The sequence below is a fragment of the Sorex araneus genome, chromosome 1 (assembly GCF_027595985.1).
Source record: "Sorex araneus isolate mSorAra2 chromosome 1, mSorAra2.pri, whole genome shotgun sequence".
Taxonomy (NCBI): Eukaryota; Metazoa; Chordata; class Mammalia; order Eulipotyphla; family Soricidae; genus Sorex; species Sorex araneus.
In genome coordinates, this window is record NC_073302.1 from 353,605,037 (window position 1) to 353,627,123 (window position 22,087).

Genomic DNA, 22,087 nt, shown 5'->3' on the forward strand with positions numbered 1-22,087 from the left:
TCTGAGTTGACCTTTCCCCGGAACGTGAGGCCAGCCTCGAAGCCATGGAGTCAATCTCCTGGTACTTATTTCTACAGTTCTTGGGTGATAGTCTCCCACTCTGTTATTCTATATACCATAGATGAGTGCAATCTTTCTATGTCTGTCTCTCTCTTTCTGACTCATTTCACTTAGCATGAAACTTTTCATGCCCATCCACTTAACTACAAAATTCTTGACCTCCTTTTTTCTAACAGCTGCATAGTATTCCATTGTATAGATGTACCAAAGTTTCCTCAACCAGTCATCCGTTCTGGGGCATTCGGGTTTTTTCCAGATTCTGGCTATTGTAAACAGTGCTGCGATGAACATACATGTGCAGATGTTGTTTCGATTGTACTTTTTTGCCTCTCTGGGATATATTCCCAGCAGTGGTATTGCTGGGTCAAATGGGAATTCAATATCTAATTTTTTGAGAATCGTCCAAATTGTTTTCCAGAAGGGCTGAACCAGTCGGCATTCCCACCAGCAGTGAAGAAGGGTCCCTTTCTCCCCACATCCTCTCCAACAGCGGTTGCTTTTGTTCTTTTGGATGTGTGCTAGTCTCTGTGGTGTGAGGTGGTATCTCATGGTTGTTTTGATCTGCATCTCTCTGATGATTAGTGATGCAGAGCACTTTTTCATGTGCCTTTTGGCCATTCGTATTTCTTCCTTGGTAAAGTTTCTGTTCATTTCTTCGCCCCATTTTTTTGATGGGGTTGGATGTTTTCTTCTTGTAGAGTTCAACCAGTGCTTTATATACCATTGATATCAACCCCTTATCTGATGGGTATTGTGTAAATATCCTTTCCCATTCTGTGGATAGTCTTTGGATTCTGGTCAATGTATCTCTTGCGGTGCAGAAGCTTTTTAGTTTAATGTAGTCCCATTTGTTGATCTCTGTTTTTACTAGATTGCTTAGTTCCGTGCCACCTTTGAAGATACCTTTATCTTCAATATCGTGGAGGGTTTCGCCGACATTGTCTTCAATGTACCTTATGGTTTGTGGTCTAATGTTGAGGTCTTTAATCCATTTTGATCTGACTTTTGTGCATGGTGTCAGGTCAAGGTCTAAACCCATTTTTTTGCATGTGGTTGTCCAGTTGTGCCAGCACCATTTGTTAAAGAGGCTTTCCTTGCTCCACTTCATATCTCTTGCTCCCTTATCAAAGATTAGATGGTCATACATTTGGGGTTGTGTGTAGGGATATTCCACCCTGTTCCATTGGTCTACGGCTCTGCCTTTGTTCCAGTACCATGCTGTTTTAATTGTTACTGCTTTGTAGTAAAGTTTGAGGTTGGGGATGGTGATGCCTCCCATCATCTTTTTCCCAAGAATTGTTTTAGCTATCCTTGGACGTTTGTTATTCCATATGAATTTTAGGATTGCTTGATCCATTTCTTTGAAGAGTGTCATGGGTATATTTATAGGGATCGCATTGAATCTGTATAATGCTTTAGGGAGTATTGCCATTTTGACAACATTGATTCTCCCTATCCACGAGCAGGGTATATGTTTCCATTTCCTCATGTCCTCTTTGATTTCATGGAGTAGCGTTATGTAGTTTTCTTTGTAAAGGTCTTGTACTTCCTTGGTTAAGCTGATTCCGAGGTACTTGATTTTCTGGGGCACGATTGTGAATGGGATTGCTTTTTTCATGTCCCTTTCCTCTGCCTCATTGTTTGCATATATGAAGGCCATGGATTTTTGGGTATTGATTTTGTAGCCTGCAACTTTACTGTATAAGTCTATTGTTTCTAAGAGTTTCTTAGTAGAGGTTATAGGCTTCTCTAGATATAGTATCATGTCGTCTGCAAATAGTGAGAGTTTGATTTCTTCCCTTCCTATCTGGATGCCCTTAATCTCTTTTTCTTGTCTAATAGCTATCGCAAGTACTTCCAGTACTATATTGAAGAGGAGTGGTGAGAGTGGGCATCCTTGTCTTGTGCCTGATCTCAGAGGAAAGGCCCTTAGTTTTTCCCCGTTGAGGATAATGCTTGCCGTAGGCTTGTGATAGATGGCTTCGACTATCTTGAGGAAAGTTCCTCCAAACCCCATTTTGGCGAGGGTTTTCATCATGAAAGGATGTTGGATCTTGTCAAATGCTTTCTCTGCATCTATTGATATGATCATATGGTTTTTATCTTTACTTTTGTTGATATGCTGGATTATGTTGATTGATTTCCGAATGTTAAACCATCCTTGCATCCCTGGGATGAATCCCACTTGGTCGTGATGTATGATCTTTTTGATGAGTTGTTGGATCCTATTTGCTAGTATTTTGTTGAGGATCTTCGCATCGGTGTTCATCAGGGATATTGGTCTGTAATTTTCTTTCTTAGTGGTGTCTTTGTTTGCTTTTGGTATTAGGGAGATGTGTGCTTCATAGAAACTGTTTGGGAGATTTCCTGTTTTTTCAATTTCCTGGAAAAGTTTGAGGAAAACAGGCAGCAGGTCTTCTTTAAATGTTTGGAAGAATTCGCCAGTGAAGCCATCTGGGCCTGGGCTTTTGTTTTTGGGGAGGTTTTTAATCACAGCTTCAATTTCCTTAACATTGATGGGTCTATTCAGGTATTCCAAGTCTTCTTTGTTCAGTCTTGGGTGATTGTAAGAATCGAGGAATCCATCCATTTCTTTTAGGTTCTCCTGCTTTGTGGCATATAGACTTTCGAAGTAGTCTCTAATGATCTTTTGAATCTCACTGGTTTCTGTTATGATGTCCCCCTTTTCATTTCTAATTCGATTTATTAGGGTTCTTTCTCTTTCTTTCTTTGTGAGTCTTGCTAGCGGTTTATCAATCTTGTTTATTTTCTCGAAGAACCAGCTCTTTGTTTCATTGATCTTTCGGATTGTCTTTTTGGTTTCCATGTCATTAATTTCTGCTCTAATTTTTATTATTTCTTTCCTTCGATCTGGTTTGGGTTCCCTTTTCTGGTCCTTTTCTAAGGTCTTGAGTCGTGAAGTCAAGCTGTCTATGTGGGCCCTTTCTTCCTTCCTGAGGAATGCTTGGAGAGCTATAAAATTTCCCCTTAACACGGCTTTAGCTGCGTCCCATAGGTTTTGGCAGCTCGTGTCTTCATTCTCATTTGTTTCTAAGTATTTTTTGATTTCTTCCTTGATTTCCTTCCTGACCCACTCATTGTTCAACATTGAATTGTTTAATTTCCAAGTGTTTGACTTGATTCTCCGTGTCAGTGAGTGGTTAGCTTCTATCTTCAGCGCATCGTGGTCTGAAAAGATGGTTGATACAATTTCTATTTTTCCGATTCTATTGAGGTATGTTCTGGGGCCCAGTACATGGTCTATTTTAGAAAATGTTCCGTGTGCACTGGAAAAGAATGTGTATTCTTTCTTTGGGGGGTGTAAGGCCCTGTATAGGTCTATTAGGCCTCTCTCTTCAATTTCTTCTTTCAGAGTCAGTGTTTCCTTGTTGAGTTTTGTTCTTGTCGATCTATCTAGAGGCGATAAGGCCATATTGAAGTCTCCGACTACTATTGTGCTGTTAGTGATGTCCTCTTTGAAGTCTGCTAGGAGTTGTTTTAAATATTTAGCTGGTCGCTCATTAGGTGCATATATGTTTAAGAGTGTGATTTCTTCCTGTTGAACATATCCCTTGATAAACAGAAAATGACCTTCGCTGTCCCTTTTAATCTTTTTCAACCTGAAATCTATGTTGTCGGATATTAGGATGGCCACTCCAGCTTTTTTACGGGGGTTGTTTGCTTGCAGGATTGTTTTCCATCCTTTGACTTTGAGTCTATGTTTACTCTGTTTGTTCAGGTGTGTTTCTTGCAGGCAGCAGAATGATGGGACAAAATTATTTTGTCCTCTCCTATACTGCCTATACTGCGCACTTAGGTCACAAATCCCGATGACCTACTTACTCGAACCTGGCCATCCCAATCACTATATGCCTATAAGCCAGTAATTCATCCTAATTCCAGAAAAAGTGTCAGGAATACAACTAGGTACACAAAGCCCTCATAAACAGACCATAGCCTCAAGCCTTGACTAGAAGCCCTACATAAACTAGGAAGATCGCAGTAATATAAGGAACTATTCTAGAAGGGGGAAAAGATTACCATTATCGATTTAGCTCGCCTACAATCCCCTCCGGGAGCAAGAGGAATAGTGATATAGAATCGGGAGGTTTCACCTCTATTGTTCCATAACAACATGAAGAAACATCAAAAAAACCTGCCACAAACAGAAAATGAAGAGATTCCAGGAACCTCAATACAGGTCACCCACAAATACAACCTCCTCTCAGATAAAAGAATTCAGAGAAGAAATTGTGAACATGGTCGAGGAACTCAAAGCAACCATGGAATGGACAACCAATAAACTAAGGGAGGATATGAACACAACCATGGAAGAACACTCAATAAACTAAGGAAGGATATGAACACAGCCTTGGAACGGACAACCAAGAAAATACAGGAAGAAATGACAGCAGAAATTTCAAAGCTACGAACAGAAGTCACACAATTAAAGGAATTGGTAGAAAAAATAAAAAGTTCAGTAGTAGCCCTCAACAGTAGAATGACTGCAGCAGAAGACAGAATCAGTGAGCTTGAAGATGACCTGCACAAAGCTTACAAACAACAACAAATAATAGCAAAAGACCTCAAAATGGCTCTAGGGCAAATCAGAGTCCTAGGGGATGACCTCAAAAGGAACAACATAAGAATCATGGGAGTACCAGAAGCACAGGGAACTAATCCCAATGAAAAAAACACAGTTAAAGACATCATTGCTAAGAAATTCCCAGAGCTGGAGAATGTGGGCATCCAGATCCAAGGAGCCGGAAGGGTGCCAACTAAAAGGGACCCCAACAAAAAAACTCCAAGGCATATCATAGTCACAATGATGGATGCCGTGGATAGAGACACAATACTGCAAGCAGCAAGGTCAAAGAAGGAAATCACATACAAAGGATCACCCCTTAGATATACAGCAGACCTATCAGAGGAAACCCTCCAAGCCTGAAGACAATGGTGGGATATAGTGAAAAAGCTCAACAAAATGAATGTCTCACCAAGATTACTCTATCCGGCTAAACTCTCACTTCAATTTGAAGGAACCATACCATATTTCTCAGAAAAACAACAACTCAGGAACTTCATAGACTCAAAACCGAACCTAAAAGAAGGTCTAAAAGGGCTGCTGTAAGACAAAGAAAAACCCTAACAAGAACAACAAACCCTACAGAAAGATGACACATAAGCCCATGACAATAATCTCTCTCAATGTCAATGGGCTAAATGCACCAATCAAGACACACAGAGTAGCAAAATGGATTCGGAAAACTAAACCCGACTTTCTGGTGCCTACAAGAAACACACCTGAACAGTCAGAGCAAACACAGGCTCAAAGTCAAAGGATGGAAAACAATCCTACAAGCAAACAACTCCCTCAAAAAAGCTGGGGTGGCCATACTAGCAACTAACAACATAGATTTCAGGCTGAAAAAGATTATATGGGACAGTGACGGTCATTTTCTATTCATCAAGGGATACGTACAACAGGAAGAAATCACACTCTTAAACGTATACGCACCTAACGAGTGACCAGCTAAATATTTTTTTAAATTTATTTATTTATTTTTAATTAGTGAATCACCGTGAGGGCACATGTACAGATTTATACACTTTTGTGCTTATGCTTCCCTCATACAAAGTTCGGGAACCCATCCCTTCTCCACCGCCAGTAAACCCAGCATCCCTCCCACCCTCCCCAATCCCATCTCCCCCCACCCCACCCTGCCACTGTGGCAGGGCATTTCCTTCTGTTCTCTCTCTCTAATTATGACCAGCTAAATATTTAAAGCAACTTCTAACAAACTTTAAGGAGGACATCACTAGCACCACAATAGTAGTCGAAGATTTCAACACCACTTTATTACCTCTAGATAGATCAACAAGAACAAAACTCAGCAAGGAAACAAGGGCCCTGAAGGAAGAAATAGAAGAGAGAAGGCTTATAGACCTATACAGGGCTTTACACCCCAAAAAGAAAGAATATACATTTTTCTCCAGTACACACGGAACATTCTCCAAAATAGACCATGTGCTGGGTCACAAAACACCTCAACAGAATCAGCAAGATAGAAGTTATATCAACCATCTTCTCGGACCATGATGCACTGAAAATAGAAGCTAAGGACACAGACACGGAGCACCAAATCGAAAAACTGGAAATTAAACAATTCCCTGTTGAACAATGAGTGGATCTAAAAGGAAATCAAGGAAGAGATCAAAAGATACCTCGAAACAAATGAGAATGAAGACACAAGCTACCAGAACCTATGGGACACAGCTAAAGCTGTGTTAAGAGGAAAATTTATAGCCCTGCAAGCACTCCTCAGGAGGGAGGAAAGGGCCTACATAGAGAGCTTGACTTCACAGCTCAAGATCTTAGAAAAGGACCAGCAAAAGGAACCCAAGCCAGACCAAAGGAAAGAAATAATAAAACTTAGAGCAAAACTTAACGACAGGGAAACCCAAAAGACAATCCAAAAGATCAATAAAACAAAAAGCTGGTTCTTTGAGAAAATAAACAAGATTGACAAACCACTAGCACGACTCACAAAGAAAGAAAGAGAGAGAACCCTAATAAACCGAATCAGAAATGAAAAGGGGGACATCACAACAGAAACCAATGAAATTCAAAAGATCATCAGAGACTACTTTGAAAATCTCTATGCCATGAAACAAGAGAACCTAAAAGAAATGGACAAATTCCTTGATTCCTACAATCTCCCAAAACTGAATCAAGATGACTTGGAATACCTGAATAGATCCATTAATATCAAGGAAATTGAAACTGTTATCAAATGTCTTCCCAAAAACAAAAGCCCAGGCCTGGATGGATTCACTAGCGAATTCTTCCAAATGTTTAAAGAGGACCTGTTGCCAGTTCTCCTCAACTTATTCAAGGAAATTGAAGAAACAGGGACTCTACCAAACAGTTTCTATGAAGCTCATATCTCCCTTACACCAAAGGCAAACAAAGATACCACAAACAAAGAAAACTACAGGCCAATATCCCTGATGAACACGGATGCAAAGATTCTAAACAAAATACTAGCAAATAGAATCCAACAACTCATAAAAAAAATTATACATCATGATCAAGTAGGATTCATCCTGGGGGTGCAAGGATGGTTTAACATTTGGAAATCAATCAACATAATCCATCATATCAAAAAAAGTAAAAATAAAAACCATATGATCATTTCGATAGATGCAGAGAAAGCATTTGACAAGATCCAACACCCATTTATGATGAAAACTCTCACCAAAATATGCTTAGAAGGAACTTTCTTCAAGATAGTCGAAGCCATCTATCACAAACCCATGGCAAGCATTATCCTCAACGGAGAAACACCAAAGGCCTTCCCTCTAAGATCAGGGACAAGACAAGGATGCCCATTCTCACCACTTCTGTTCAATATAGTACTGGAAGTACTTGCAATAGCAATTAAGCAAGAAAAAGATATTAAGGGTATAAAGATAGGAAAGGAAGAAATCAAGTCTCACTATTTGTGGATGACATGATTCTATACCTAGAGAATCCTAAAACCTCCACTAAGAAACTCCTAGAAACAATAGACTTGTACAGCAAAGTTGCAGGCTATAAAATCAATATCCAAAAATCCATGGCTTTCCTATACACAAATAGTGAGTCAGAGGAAAGTGACATTAAGAAAAAAATCCCATTCACAATTGTACCCCAGAAGATCAAGTACGTAGGAATCAGCCTAACTAAGGAAGTAAAGGATCTCTACAAGGAAAACTACAAAATGCTATTCAACAAAATTAAAGAGGACACGAGAAAATGGAAACATATTCCCTGCTCATAGATAGAAAGACTTAACATTGTCAAAATGGCAATACTCCCCAAAGCACTATACAGATTCAATGCGATCCCTACAAGGATACCCATGAAATTCTTCAAAGAAATTGATCAGACACTCCTGAAATTCATATGGAACAATAAACACCCACAAATAGCTAAAGCAATTCTTGGGAAAAAGACGATGGGAAGCATCACCCTCCCCAACTTCAAACTTTACTACAAAGTGGTAACAATTAAAACAGCATGGTACTGGAACAAAAGCAGAGCCGCTGATCAATGGAACAGGGTGGAATATCCCTACATGCAACGCCAAATATATGACCATCTGATCCTAGATAAGGGGGCAAGAAATGTGAAATGGAACAAGGAAAGCCTCTTCAACAAATGGTGCTGGCATAACTGGACAGCCACATGCAAAAAAATGGGCTTAGACACCGACCTAACACCATGCACAAAAGTCAGATCAAAATGGATTAAAGATCTCAACATCAGACCACAAACCATAAGGTACACTGAAGACAAGATCGGCAAAACCCTTCACGTATTGAAGCTAACGGTATCTTCAAAGATGACACGGAACTAAGTAATCAAGTAGAAACAGAGACAAACAAATGGGACTATATTAAACTAAAAAGCTTCTGCACCGCAAAAGACACAGTGACCAGAATTCAAAGGCAATCTACAGAATGGGAAAGGATATTCACCCAATACCCATCCGATAAAGGGTTGATATCAAGGGTATATAAAGCACTGGTTGACCTCTACAAAAAGAAAATATCCAACCCTATCAAAAAATGGGGTGAAGAAATGAACAGAAACTTTCTCAAGGAAGAAACATGAATGGCTAAATGGCACATGAAAAAATGCTCTTCATCACTAATCATCAGGGAGATGAAGATCAAAACAACTATGAGATACCACCTCACACCACAGGGACTGGCTCATATCCAAAAGAACAAAAGCAACCGCTGTTGGTGTGGATGTGGGGAGAAAGGAACCCTCCTACACTGCTGGTGGGAATGTCGACTGATTCAACCCTTTTGGAAAACAATATGGTCGATTCTCAAAAAATTAGAAATTGAGCTCCCATTTGACCCAGCAATACCACTCCTGGGAATATACCCCGGAGAAGCAAAAAAGTATAGTCAAAATGACATCTGTACCTGTATGTTTATCGCAGCACAGTTTACAATAGCCAGAGTCTGGAAAAAAACCGAATGCCCGAGAACAGAATACTGGCTAAAAAAACTTTGGTACATCTACACAATGGAATACTATGCAGCTGTTAGAAAGCATGAAGTCATGAAATTTGCATATAAGTGGATGAACATGGAAAGTATCATGTTGAGTGAAATGAGTCAGAAAGAACGAGACAGACACAGAAAGATTGCACTCATATGTGGAATATAAAGTAGCAGAGAGGTACGAGCAAGCAATGATACAACCCCTGGTAGAAAGCCCTCTGGACTTAGTCACTAAAATACTAAAATACAGAAATCTAGAACCTCACAGCCACTATCGTGGCCACAGGACCTCATATCTCCTCATTCTCAGCAATGGAAAACAAATTATCAAATGCTTCTTTTCCAGCAGGTCCGACTCTGGGGGGGGGGGGAACTCCAAACAATAATAGTGCGGTTTTTTTTGTTTTTATGTAATCAAAGTAAAGAGAAAGTAAAGTGAAATTTACCAACTACACAGGTGGGGTGGAGGGATAGGGGGAGGTTTACTGTGGTTCTTGGTGGTGGAACATATGTACTGGTGAAGGAATGGGTGTTCGAGCATTATGTAACTGAGACTTAAGCCTGAAAGCTTTGTAACTTTCAACATGGTGGTTCAATAAAAAAATAAATTAATAAAAAAAAATTAGTAGGTAAAGTTCTCATGAGAAAAGATCTTTATAGAATCTCAAAGTATGTGCCCACAAAATACTTATCAATTTAACACTATAAAGTATGTCTTAATTAACATCAAACTGGAGCACCTTGGAATATAGTCTGTTATTACCCAAGTATTAGGAGCTGAAATTCACAGCACAGGCATGAATCACATGCAGGAAAGAAGAGCACTGTCTTCAGAGTGATTCTGCCAGGAAGAAGCACAGAAAGCTAACACAAGAGGCTCTGAGGCAAACCAACGTTGAGATATGGTCTACAGATAAATACAATATTCTTCAAAACTGTGACAGGACTCACCAATCATATTCCCCCAGCAACAGCTTTCTCACATGTAGGTTCATGCATCCATCACTGCTGTCTCCCCAAGACTCTCTCCATCATACTGTGGTGACCCCACCCACCTTCCCTCCAGTCCTTCATTTCTCTCTTCATAGAAAATATGTCACATAAATGAAAGCAGAGACTCTGCTAGGACTAGCTTCCCTCCGTGTGTTTCCTAGTGACCCCTGCGGACTAAGGCATGGGTGTGTGTGCTTTATCACTGCATAGTGTTCCTTGGTGCAGACATGCCAGCGCCTTCACTCGGTTACCTGCTGAAGAACAATATAATAAATTATAATAAAGCTGCTCTAAACCTTCCTGTGAACTTAAGTACGCAATTCTAGGGAACAAAAGTGCAGTTATTAGATTTATGATAGCTATTTAATTTCTTTAAATGATGATAGCTACTAAATATTATTTTAGAAGTGGTCAAACATTTTGGGGGATCTGGGGGTCTGGGCCAGCCCAGCAGTGTGGAGGGCTTCCTCCTGAGTCTGTGCTGACGATCCCTCCAGAGGCACCTGGGGAGCCAGAGGCAGTGCATGGCTCTGACCCCAGCAGACCTTATACGAGGCAAGCGCTTTAACCCTTGACAGGAAATGACCAGACTTTTTCAGAATGGTTCTACCCTTTCACATAAATGTGATGCACTTTCTCCACACCCTTGCCAGAATTCAGTGCTATTAATTTGTATTTTTAGCTCTTCTGAGGTATGTAGTGATTTGCATTTAATTTTCATGGCTTTCATTTGCATTTCTCTCTCAATGGCTAAATAACATATTTTCATGTGCTCCTTTGTCATCCACATCCTCTTCATCATGTCTCGAGTCCATTTTTTAATTGGAGTATTTTGTGTGGGTTTTGGACTTTTGTTGTTGTTGTTGTTGTTGTTGTTGTTGTTGTTGTTTTACTATTGGGTTTTGAGAGTTCTTCAAATATACTAATTTTTCTTGGATATGTATTTTGCAAAAACTATCCTAAAGCTATGGATTGTCTTTTCATCTGCTTCCTTTTTTCATATCAAAAATTTTTATTTTGATGAGATCCAATTCGGTATAACAAAAACAGTAACAACAAGTCTCTCAAGGGAGACATTACTGATGCCCACTCGAGCAAATCAATGAAAAATGGGACATTATTGCCACAGTACAGTGCAGAGATGCAATTTATTGAGTTTTCCCTTTTTAGACTATGCTTTTGATGTTGAGTTTAAGAACTCTTTTCCCTAGCCGACGGTACTGCAGACTTTCTCCTATTCATTGCTACAGAAATTTTATGATTTACATTTAAGTCCTTGATCTAGTCTGATTAATTTTCACATAAGGGTGAGTTTGAAATCAAGGTTCAATTGTCTATCAGTGGTCAATGACTACTCACCGTTTGTTGAAAGGGTTTTTTTTTCTCTCTCTCTTGAAATGCCTTTTGATCTTTGGCAAAAAATTTGCTGAGTGCCATTATGAGAAAGAATTTCTAAACTTATCTGTCCTAATCTCTCATTTATGTATCTATCCTGCTATGTTCACATTGTCTTAAATCTGCAGCTAAGTAATGGTCTGAATAATGAGTAAATTGATTCCTCTCATTTTCTCCTTCTGCCACTCTTTTACCTAGTCCAGGATCTCTGTTTCCAAATACATCGTAGTATTAGCTTATTTAGTTCTACAAAAGTCTTGCTCTAAGAATTGTAAAATTTCTTCCAAACCTATAGATGTGCTTGTAAAAAGTGACATTTATATCATGCTGGGTTTCCATCCGTGAACACATATCGTTCCATTTATTTAGTTTGATTTCTTTCATAAGCATTATGTAAGTTTCATCAGATAACTCCTATACTCATTTTAAAATATTCAAAATTAAATATTTTATTTGTCCTGATTATGTCATTATGTTTTGAATTTTCGCTTGCATGTGTTTATTTTTAGCATGTAAAAATGTGACTGAGCTTATCTCGTATGTGCCGTGCCATGGGACCTTCTATATACACAATCGTGTCATTTACAAACAGGGACAGTTTTATACCTTTCTTTTCTACCTGTATGACTTTTATTTCCTTTGTCCCCCCTTATTTTACTGGGTGGAACTTCCACTTCTCCATGAAGCAGCAGACATGTCTGACTGGCTCCTGTCAGGGGAAAGCACTCAGCTTTCTGAGACGAAAGACATCCTCAGAACGATGTCACTGTGGGTGGGTAGGAGCTCTTCATTTGGCTGAGGCAATTCCTCTCGATTTCTAATTGCTAAGTATTGCTAATTATGAGTTTCGGGGAATCATTTCTTACAAAATATAATCAGGAAGGCAAACATGCACCTCCAGGCAAGCAAAAGTTTACCCAGTAAAGGACAGAATAAAACAATTTAGGGTGTTTTGGATAGAAAGGGCAACAGACAAAAATAATAGAAATTGTCATAATTTTACTCTAAACTTTAGGGATGCTTGCTGACTAGCTATGTGAAATACCCATATACCTATTTTCAGATATGTATACCAAAGCTCACATCACCCAAACTTTTAACAACATGTTAGTGATATCCTATAGAATATCTAAATGGCTCCTGCCAAAATAGAACAATCTTCACACTGTTTCCTATATGAACACTTTTTTGTAAACATGTTCAGCAGTTCTTCATAACAGACAATACAAAATATATTATTTCAGTTGTGCTTTGGGACAGGGATTGGGGCTCGGATGGAAACATCCCGAATTTGATGGTGGGACGGTGAAATGGTGGTGGGATGGGTGTTCGAATATTGAATGTAATCAAACATTGTGAACTAACTTATAAAATTTTTAAAAAATTTTAAAAAGTAATGTGGAGTTCATGCCCAATTCAATCAGCTTAATCAATGGCATAAACAGCAGTGCTCCTACATTATGAAAAATTATTTTTAATATTTCAGAGTAGAAATTCAATTTGTTTAATTATTCTAATGGCTATTTAGACTATTAACTTTATCTATAGCATTCAGATCATTTGTGTCTATCAAATAATTAGTCCATTTAGTTAATCAGTTAGCAAATATCAAAGTATAAAGTTGCTCAGACAATACCTCTGCTACCCTGTAATGCCTTCAGGACTCAGTGACAGACTATCTTCTACTCCTAACACCGATCCTAACACCGATGATTCCACTTTCCGCTTAGTCTTACCAAGCCAACTGACACTTGCAAAGAATTTGTTTTTGTTGCATTTATTTTTTTCTGCTCCCTACTTTGTTTCATTGATTTCTACTGTCTAAGTTCCCTCCCTTCTTCTTGCACTGGGTTTCCTTTACTCTCCCACCAGGTTTCCTGTGGTGGGAGGCTTATTGATTTGGAAAATTTCTTAGTTTCTAATGTAAGCAGACAGTGCTGTAAATTTACCTCCAGCATTGCTCCCGGCTGCTTTGACAAAAGACCTTTCCATTTTCAAGGTCTGCTGCCGTGATTTGACCCCAGTTTCTTTTCTCTTTGTCAGGATCTGATGTCTCCAGCTCTACCAACTCTTACCCTTTCCTCAAAGAAGCCAGTTTCTGGAATAAGTCTTATCAAACCCATTAATTAAGGTGTGAGCAGTTTGTGTTTCTAGTCCAGGGAAATTTGATGAGGCAAACAGTTCCTGGGTTCAATAACCATGGGAAGGAAGAAGGCTCTCTGGCCTCTACGCCCCCCACCAGGCAAAGCTAAGGTCCTGGGGTGGAACTGAGGGATGCACATCCTGGATGATTCAGAGCATGCCCACCAAGTCTTACCCACTGCTCGGCCTGAAGACACTGCACACAGACACCAATGTCAGGATTAGAAGGGCTGAAGACTGCTCTCAGGAGGCACGTGGAAACAACAGTCTGAAGGTGAGTTATGAGTCATTTTCAGACACTATCACTGCCATGATGCTGGATCATGGAAGAAATGCCAAGTCTCAGCTTGTCCTAAGGGACCGGAAACGCCTGCTTCTCAGGGCCGTGGGGTTCCAGAGTCCATAGTTGGGGGTGGGATCAGCAGCGCACAATGAACAAGGACCTCCAGGTGAATCTGGCACAGCTCGAGTCTGAAAACCAGACCCCCGCTCACCACCGGCTCTGGGCGAGGGCACGTATCCGAGCCAGGCCACTTTCAAGACAAAGCCCACTGGACTCACACGTAATCAAGAGAATGGCAATTTCAAAAGGTAGTCACTGTTCATATAATAAATGTTTGGAATACTAATTATTCACTTCATGGTTATCTGAAAAAAAATAGTTATGGGGTAACTGCAAGGCCATACTTGTCAACTGCAGAAATTTTCAGGATATAATTACCATTTACTGGTCCCCACTTGAGGAAATAGATGAACAACGGGACGACAGTGCTACAGTGCTACCATAAATAAAAATTCGACCCATATTTTAGCACATTGTGGGAGCATATTTTGTATTTACATAGCTTTTTAGACCTCTAGTCTGCACTTTTTTTTAATTGTTTATATAGGTGCATCCAAAAAAAAATGTTGTAAAAGCCATAATGCCTAAAATGAGAGAGAGAGAGAGAGAGAGAGAGAGAGAGAGAGAGAGAGAGAAGAGAGAGAGAAAAAGAGGGGGGGAGAGAAGAGAGGTCCTGCCACAGAGGTAGGCTGCATTGGGAGGTGGCTTGAAGGGGTGGGAGGGAAACTGGGGACACTGGGGCTGGGAAATTACACCGGTGGAGGGACAGATGTTGGAATATTGTAGGGCTGAAACCCAATCATAAACAATTCTGTAATTCTTTATCTCATGGTGGTTCAACTTTTTTTTTTTTTGCTTTTTGGGTCACACCCAGCAATGCTCAGGGGTTACTCCTGGCTTTGCACTCAGGAATTACTCCTGGCCAGGGATCTAACCCGGGTCGGCCGCGTGCAAGGCGAACGCTCTACCCGCTGTGCTATCGCTCCGGCCCCTCAACTTTTAAAAAAATGTTTTGTGAAGCTACTTCAAAAATACACAATATTCAACATCTCTCCTCTAAAAGTTTTTTCAAAACAATCATTTCTGTCACCAGGTCAGCTTCAAGTTTAACCTATTATTAAGTCTGTGTGCAAAGGATAGAACTGGAGCAAATATTGGCATATTCAATATGCCAAAAACAGTAATAAGACTCACAATGGTGCCCGCTCGAGCAAATCGATGAGCAAAGGGATAACAGTGACAGTGACAGATTAAGTCTATGTGCAAAAGATAGGACTGGAGTGATAGCACAGTGGGTAGGAAGTTTGCCTTGCACGGAGCTGGCCCGGGTTTGATTCCTCCATCCCTCTAGGAGAGCCCGGCAAGCTACCGAGAGTATCCCGCCCAAATGGCAGAACCTGGCAAGTTACCCGTGGCATATTCGATATGCCAAAAACAGTAACAACAAGTCTCACAAGGGAGACGTTACTGGTGCCCACTCAAGCAAATAGATGAGCAATGGGATTACAGTGCTACAGTGCTATGTGCAAAAGAGATAATGCCAGAATACGGGCAGTGCGGCTCCCAAGTCATCAGCTGTGGATGGGATCCAGCACTGTACATTTAACAAGGACCTCCAGCTGGATCTGGCACAGCCACACAGGGTCCCTGAGCTGAGGGGAGTCCCTGAGTGAGGAGAATGCCTTCCCAGGCACCGTGATAAACACTGGCTCGCAAGCCCCAGCATTTGAGTGGCTCACAGGCCCCAGCATTCCTCTTACTCCTCTCTGACCTTATGCCAATTACTTTGTGCCAAGTACTTTGGGATGGGCATCAAGAAAAGCAGCAGAACTATACTGACAAGGCAGTAGTGCCCCTAATCTACCAGTTCAATTCCCACATAGAAATATACAAGGTAGACATGCACAAAAAAATATATATGTGTGTGTGTCTACATCCCCACGAACACACCTGCATACATAGACACATAGGGTGGGTATTAACTGTGGCATCCACTGGAGCTTTGGGAGATACCCTCCATGGATCAGGGGACTTAGAGATTTAAGAGGAAATAAAACACTATGGCAATGTGAGAAGGCAGACTCCTTTTTCCTTCATTTAAAAGGGTTCCTCCTGGTCCTGTTCCAACACAGTGCTCATGTGAAACCTAACTCGAATTAGTTACTTAGGCCACATTATATCCTGAGTTACTGATTCCCTTGCTGACATTAGTACACTCGCCATCAACAACGGCACCTTGATGGAGAAATGTTTTAGCGAGAAGGAGAAACAGACGCTAAGGACCTCCCTTCCACATCAGGACCATTTCTCTGCTCGAGAACAGGTTCATCAGTAAATAACCAGGAAACCGGAAGGAGTCAATATCGATTCTGCTACTTGTTCCGAGATAGCCTTAGAGTTGAGAAGTGGAAAGGCGGGAATCCTCTGAGATAGAATACTGGAGTACAGCTTTGCTCTTCCTGCTGGGTTTCTATAATCCCTGCTCCCCTCACTCTTCACCACCGTGTAGCGTTGGGATGCGGTGTGGGAACGCTGTGTTCACAGCATTCTATCATTGACAGTACCGTAAATTGTGGTGACTCAAATATAGAAGGACTGGAAAAGAGATGCACTTTTAGATGACACCTTCACCTTTACGGTGATTATCCACTGCTACATTTTACCTCTGACCACTTCAGCCATCAGCACAGCCCTGGTGTTCTTCCTCGGTGAATGCTTCTACAGAAGCAGCACACCTCTTTCAGCATAGGTAAGGATGAATCAGTGACCAATCCATACTGGGGGTAAAAATGGACACTTTCCTCTGGATAGGGAATTGAGAAACTAACCTTCAGCTCTACACTTTAACCACTGGCATGTTTCTGTAAGAAAGTCAGCCACCCCTTCCCTCCCTCCTCCCATCCCCTCCCCTTCTTCCTCCCCTCCAAAGGGATGGTTCCATCCCATCTTCATTGTACTGCCATACTACACATGAACTCTTACATTCAAACAGTGTCAATGAATACCGTAATTGCAGTATGTTTTGATGCAAAAATATTTTCAAAAGGAACCAAATACCTTCTGAGAAATCATTTCTACATTCCTATTTTCTTTAATAAAATAAAATTGTTTCCTCACATTTCGAGGTTTTATCAGATTTTGAAATTGACTAATTTAAGTGAAATAAATTAGAGAAAAAAATTAAGAGAAATTTATTAAGATAAAGAAAAATAATAAGATAAATAAATTATGAGTATTCAAATAATAAGAGATAATAATAAAAAAGATAGTAAAAATAAGAAACAAATTAAGAGGATTAGAGAAATAAGAGAAATAAAGTGTTACATCTTCGAGAATCATAGTATATCATTTGTGCCATCACATTTGAAAATGTACATAGTAACAGAGGTAGGTGGCAGAAATGCATTATACAGTCCCCTCATGCTGCTGATCTTAGTAGAACAAATCACTTAAGTGATAAAGCTGCTGTTTTACCCAGTGGACCCATTCTCTAACACCTTAGACAAAAAAGAAAAAAGAAAAAGAAAAAAATCATTGTCTGGTTCAGTCAATCCGGTATGAAAAAGAGCACTAAAACTTCATTGTAATTGGAAAAATGCAAATTTATCTCCTAGTCATGAATGCATGACTTGTTGATTCCCTGGTTAGCCTTCCTAGGGACTAACAACATCAAAATGTCATCAAAGTTATGGAGCGCAAATCCAAGAGCAAAAAATTAATTAGCTCCACAGGGGCATACCTCGCAGGAAGATAGAGTTTCAGAGGGTAGAATGTAAGACTCCGGTCAGGAAAACTACAAACACAACTCTTGAGCTCTGCCCTGCCTTAGCAGACACTCTGGATTGCCTTCCAAAGGAACTGGGCACTGGAGAGCGAGATTTTCTGTGAGAGGCTGTTGCAATCCAAGACAATGAACGGAACCAGTTATCCACATGAGAGACACACGAGAACACACACAGGAGAATGCCCAGGCCACAGGCCGCATCTGTTACCCGGGGGAAGGCAGAGGACCACATAGTTCAAGGAGAGAGAGGTGCCAGAGCTCAACATTTCCCTACAATTTCCCCTTTCTACTTTCATAAATTCCTATTCAGTTCTTAGTAATGACCCACTTCTCTATTACTGTTTCCTTCTTCAAATCTCTTTCTTATTTTCAGATGTAACAAGATTATTATCCTGTCCAATAAGTATCTGCCTGCACATGTAGACTCCTGGTGCCAGTTGACCCTGGAGATATTCAGGAATCTGGTTGGTGTAGTCTAGACTACTTGGTCCTAAGCCTGACACATGTTTTAGCATCTGTTGAGTAAGGAGAGAAAACAGTAAGTCTATGCTGAAAACACAAAAATATCCAACAAAAAACAAAATAACAGTGGGATCCTGAGAGGCACATGGGAACCACAGACCTCCAGGAGCAGGGCCACACAAGAGTAAAGGTGAGGGGCTGGAGCGATAGCACAGCGGGTAGGGTGTTTGCCTTGCACGTGGCCGACCCAGGTTCGATTCCCAGCATCCCATATGGTCCACTGAGCAGCACCAAGAGTAATTCCTGAGTGCAGAGCCAGGTGTAAGCCCTGTGCATCGCCAGGTGTGACACAAAAAGAAAAAAAAAGAGTCAAGGTGAGATGAGTAACCCTCTGATGAACCTCGTCATCGGCTCCCACGTGAGACAAGTTTCCTCCTCCATCTGTGTGTTTCCCCTGCCCGTCCCTGCCCGTCCCCACCCCACCCCAAGGCCTCTGGACCAGGTTTCTCCCACTCCACCTCTGGAATCACTTCTGTGTTGGAGGCTTCTCACCCAAAAGGGTCTGGCTCTCCCCGACCCCCAGGGATGCTCTCTGAAGATATTCCAGCCACGCACTCACACCTCAGTGGCATAATATTACAATATTAAATAGGTGATTTAGACTATAGCTAAAGAAAGTCGATATATTATATGAGATAAATGAATGAAACGTGTCATTTTAAAAGTAGTCTGCTCCTTTATCCACAAGTCTACTAAACACGTATCACAAGAAAGGATCTAAAAACACAAACTCCTTCCCAAACTTTCCTTATTATTATTGCCACCTCCTCTGAGGAGTCTTTCTAACATTTTCCTAAACATACCCCATTAAGTCTTAATACTCTATGTTAAATAAATTATTATTAAATATATGGCATATCTAGTGCTAAATAACACAGTATGTACACATACAAAAAATATAATTATTGACTTATTAAGAACCAGTTTTCACCCTTGGAAGATATAAAATACTCCCTGAGAATACATAATCTTAAAGTACACAAAAACTGAAATTATTTGGCCAGAAGGATTTAACTACTGCTTCTCTAAATCTTAGTGGAATCTAAATCACCAAGGACATCATCCTTCCTTAAGCTGAGTAACGTAGTTAGGACGAACCTCTGCGCTCCTAACACTGAGTAACCAGATGAATCTCTGCGCTTCCAGCAGTCCAGTCTCCTCCCTGCAGACCTATGCCTCTCCATGGGAAGTCACAGAATCAACAAGGGTTCTTCCGGTTTGTTCCAGTTTCAAGAGATAATGTGCTTTCTTCAGCCCTAAAGCCTCTTAGTTGTCAACTAAAACACAAATACAGTCAAACCATTCCTCACTCTGGAAACAGGATAAATGCACTTACTTCTTGACGTTTGAAATTCTGGACATATTCTTCGAACTGTTCGTCTTTGGTCTCATCAGCCTTCCCAAGCTTCTGAAGGACCTATTGTTGACAAAACGAAACAGCATGACTTAAAAATATTTTCAAATAATAATCAGAGTAAGGCTATTATTATCGAATGGCCTTAGAGTAACTAGACAATGTAGCAAGTTTTTCCCCACTATCTCCAGTTATTTGCTTCAATTGAGTCAATACCCACAGAGTTCCCAGAAAACATGATGATAAGGGCCCCATGATAAGCACTAGTCATCCAGAAACACAAAAATGAATAAAATAAGGCTCATAACTATAGGGTATGACACTTGCTAAATAAGGCCAACAGAAAAAGAAAACAATGTATTATTTCGTTTATATGCAGTAAGAAAAAAATAGAAAGAGCACAAAGATACTGAGAATCACACCAGCTTTCCTCTCCCGGACCCTGCCAATGGTCTCTGCACGACACCAACCTACAACCAGTTCAAAGCCCTAAAGAGTAAACACTGCTGCATTCAAAACAGACACTGTGGCCCTGCCTGGTGTGTTTCCTAAAACACATTCACTTGGACAGTAAACTACACCCAAAGGATTTTCATGGGTAGATGGGTTTGCATCAGATTCCTCTAGTCTGCTTTAGAAAATCAAAGATACAACAAATTGTATGAGGAAATCTGACCAGAAGAAAGAGAAGCTTGAAACTCTACTGCGAGCAACTTTGTAAATAGTGCTTCTAGTAAAATATATTAATAATAAAAGAAAAGCTGTTTACCTACATTGCATGTTTGTTATTTAATTACCGTTCTTCCAACCCAAGCCAGTTCATGTTTAGCACAATGTAAGATCTGAAACAGGGCCTAGATGTTAGTGCAGTTACTTCTTTCTTGAGAATTTCTTCAGTATTTTTTATAATTTCTTCAATGTTATAATGAACAGAAAAAATAAAAGTTTTTCATCCTAATATCCTGTTATGAGAGCAATATGTTGTCTTCCAAAGTTAAACAGATTTGTTAGCAATCAGTTGAAAGACTCTCATAAAGTTAGTGTGGAGTTCACGGATACCCCAAAAGCACCACCACATCCTGAGGTTGCCCGAGGCCCTCTATCTGAGTCAGTGGCACAGTGACAGGTGAAAACGCTGTCACAGTTTGCTGGGAACCATGGGGTTACATATCTAAATAATGAACTATGGTGTCTAGCATATAATTAAAGCTCAGCAGGCACTATTATTATCAATATCATTGTTGAGCTACATTGAATCATTTCACCAAAGGTCTAGCCTCCATTGACTAAAAGTAGTCAAAGAAACTGGACATGTTAGCAATACGACTTGGGATCCACAAGGCAAGATGAACTGCAACAAGGGTATGCTTTATGTAAAAATACTACCTTTTAAGTATAGGATTTAGGTATTCAAGTTGTAACCAAAATGCACAGAAATAACTCCAAAATAAATAGGGTGGATGCTAGGAATACAGTCTCTGCTCAGAAGCAGGAACAAGGAATTATTCTAGCAGTGATCAATATAAGCTGGCAAAATGCTGCTGCTACCAAATCATCGACTGTGATTTCGGAGGGCACTGACAAGCACAAGAGACTCCTGGAGAGAGTCTACCCTGGACAGGGTGGTCAGCACAGGAGTACACACAGCAGTGAACAGCTACAGGCAGCCCAGAAAGGCAGCGAGTCGACACGGGGAGGGAAGAGGCTCAGTCCCTCTCCCTGGCTAAGGTGTGTGCTCCCGGGAGAAGGGACAAGCAAGGGCACAGAGTACAGCTGCCCTCTAATACTAGAGTGCCATCACAGAAAAGAGAAAACTTGTCCTGCTAGAAACCAAGATCAAGAACTTAAATCAGCACATGAAAGCTATTAGCTTGAAATTTTTAGAGAAAACTTTCATACAAAAATGTTTATGCAAGAGAGACAACTATGCTGCATAATGTCACTCGTCTGTGGTATATAAAGAGCGAAAGGGAATGGAAACAAATCCTTGGACTCTGTCCTCAGAACCAAAGTTACTGTGGAGTGTGGCAGAGGGCAGGGAGGAGTGGGGGTAGACGGCATGAATATTACTGTAGAAATTGGAATTCAAAAATTTGTAAAGCATTTCATTCATTACTTTCTGAAAATTGTTGGTAAAGGAATTGATATCACTGTTCAAGAAGTTAAAGTTAACAACAAAGATGTCAGAGAAGAGAATCATTTTTTCATTTGTGTGGGTTTTTTTGCTTGGTTTTCAGGGTACACACAATATTGCTCAGGGCTCATCCTGACTCTGTGCTCAGGAATCACTGTTGGTGGAGCGCGGGGGGGCACAAGGGGCACGTGGGATTTAACCTAGGTCAGTTGTATGCAAGGCAGCACCTCACTGACAAAACTATCACTCCAGCTGGAGATTAATTTTTTAAGAGTGAATGAAATATCTTCAAGTATT

At 40.5% G+C, this 22,087-nt stretch overlaps 1 protein-coding gene across 5 annotated transcripts in view; it reads right to left on the reverse strand.

Moving 5' to 3' along the window:
- The window catches only part of AMPH (amphiphysin), a 241,854-nt gene that overhangs the window by 124,819 nt on the left and 94,948 nt on the right, over positions 1-22,087 (reverse strand). For all 5 annotated transcript variants that reach the window (XM_055147158.1, XM_055147157.1, XM_055147155.1 and 2 more), the window contains exon 2: positions 19,639-19,719. In XM_055147158.1, the coding sequence (XP_055003133.1) occupies positions 19,639-19,719 (81 nt within the window). The remainder of the gene's footprint in view (positions 1-19,638; positions 19,720-22,087) is intronic.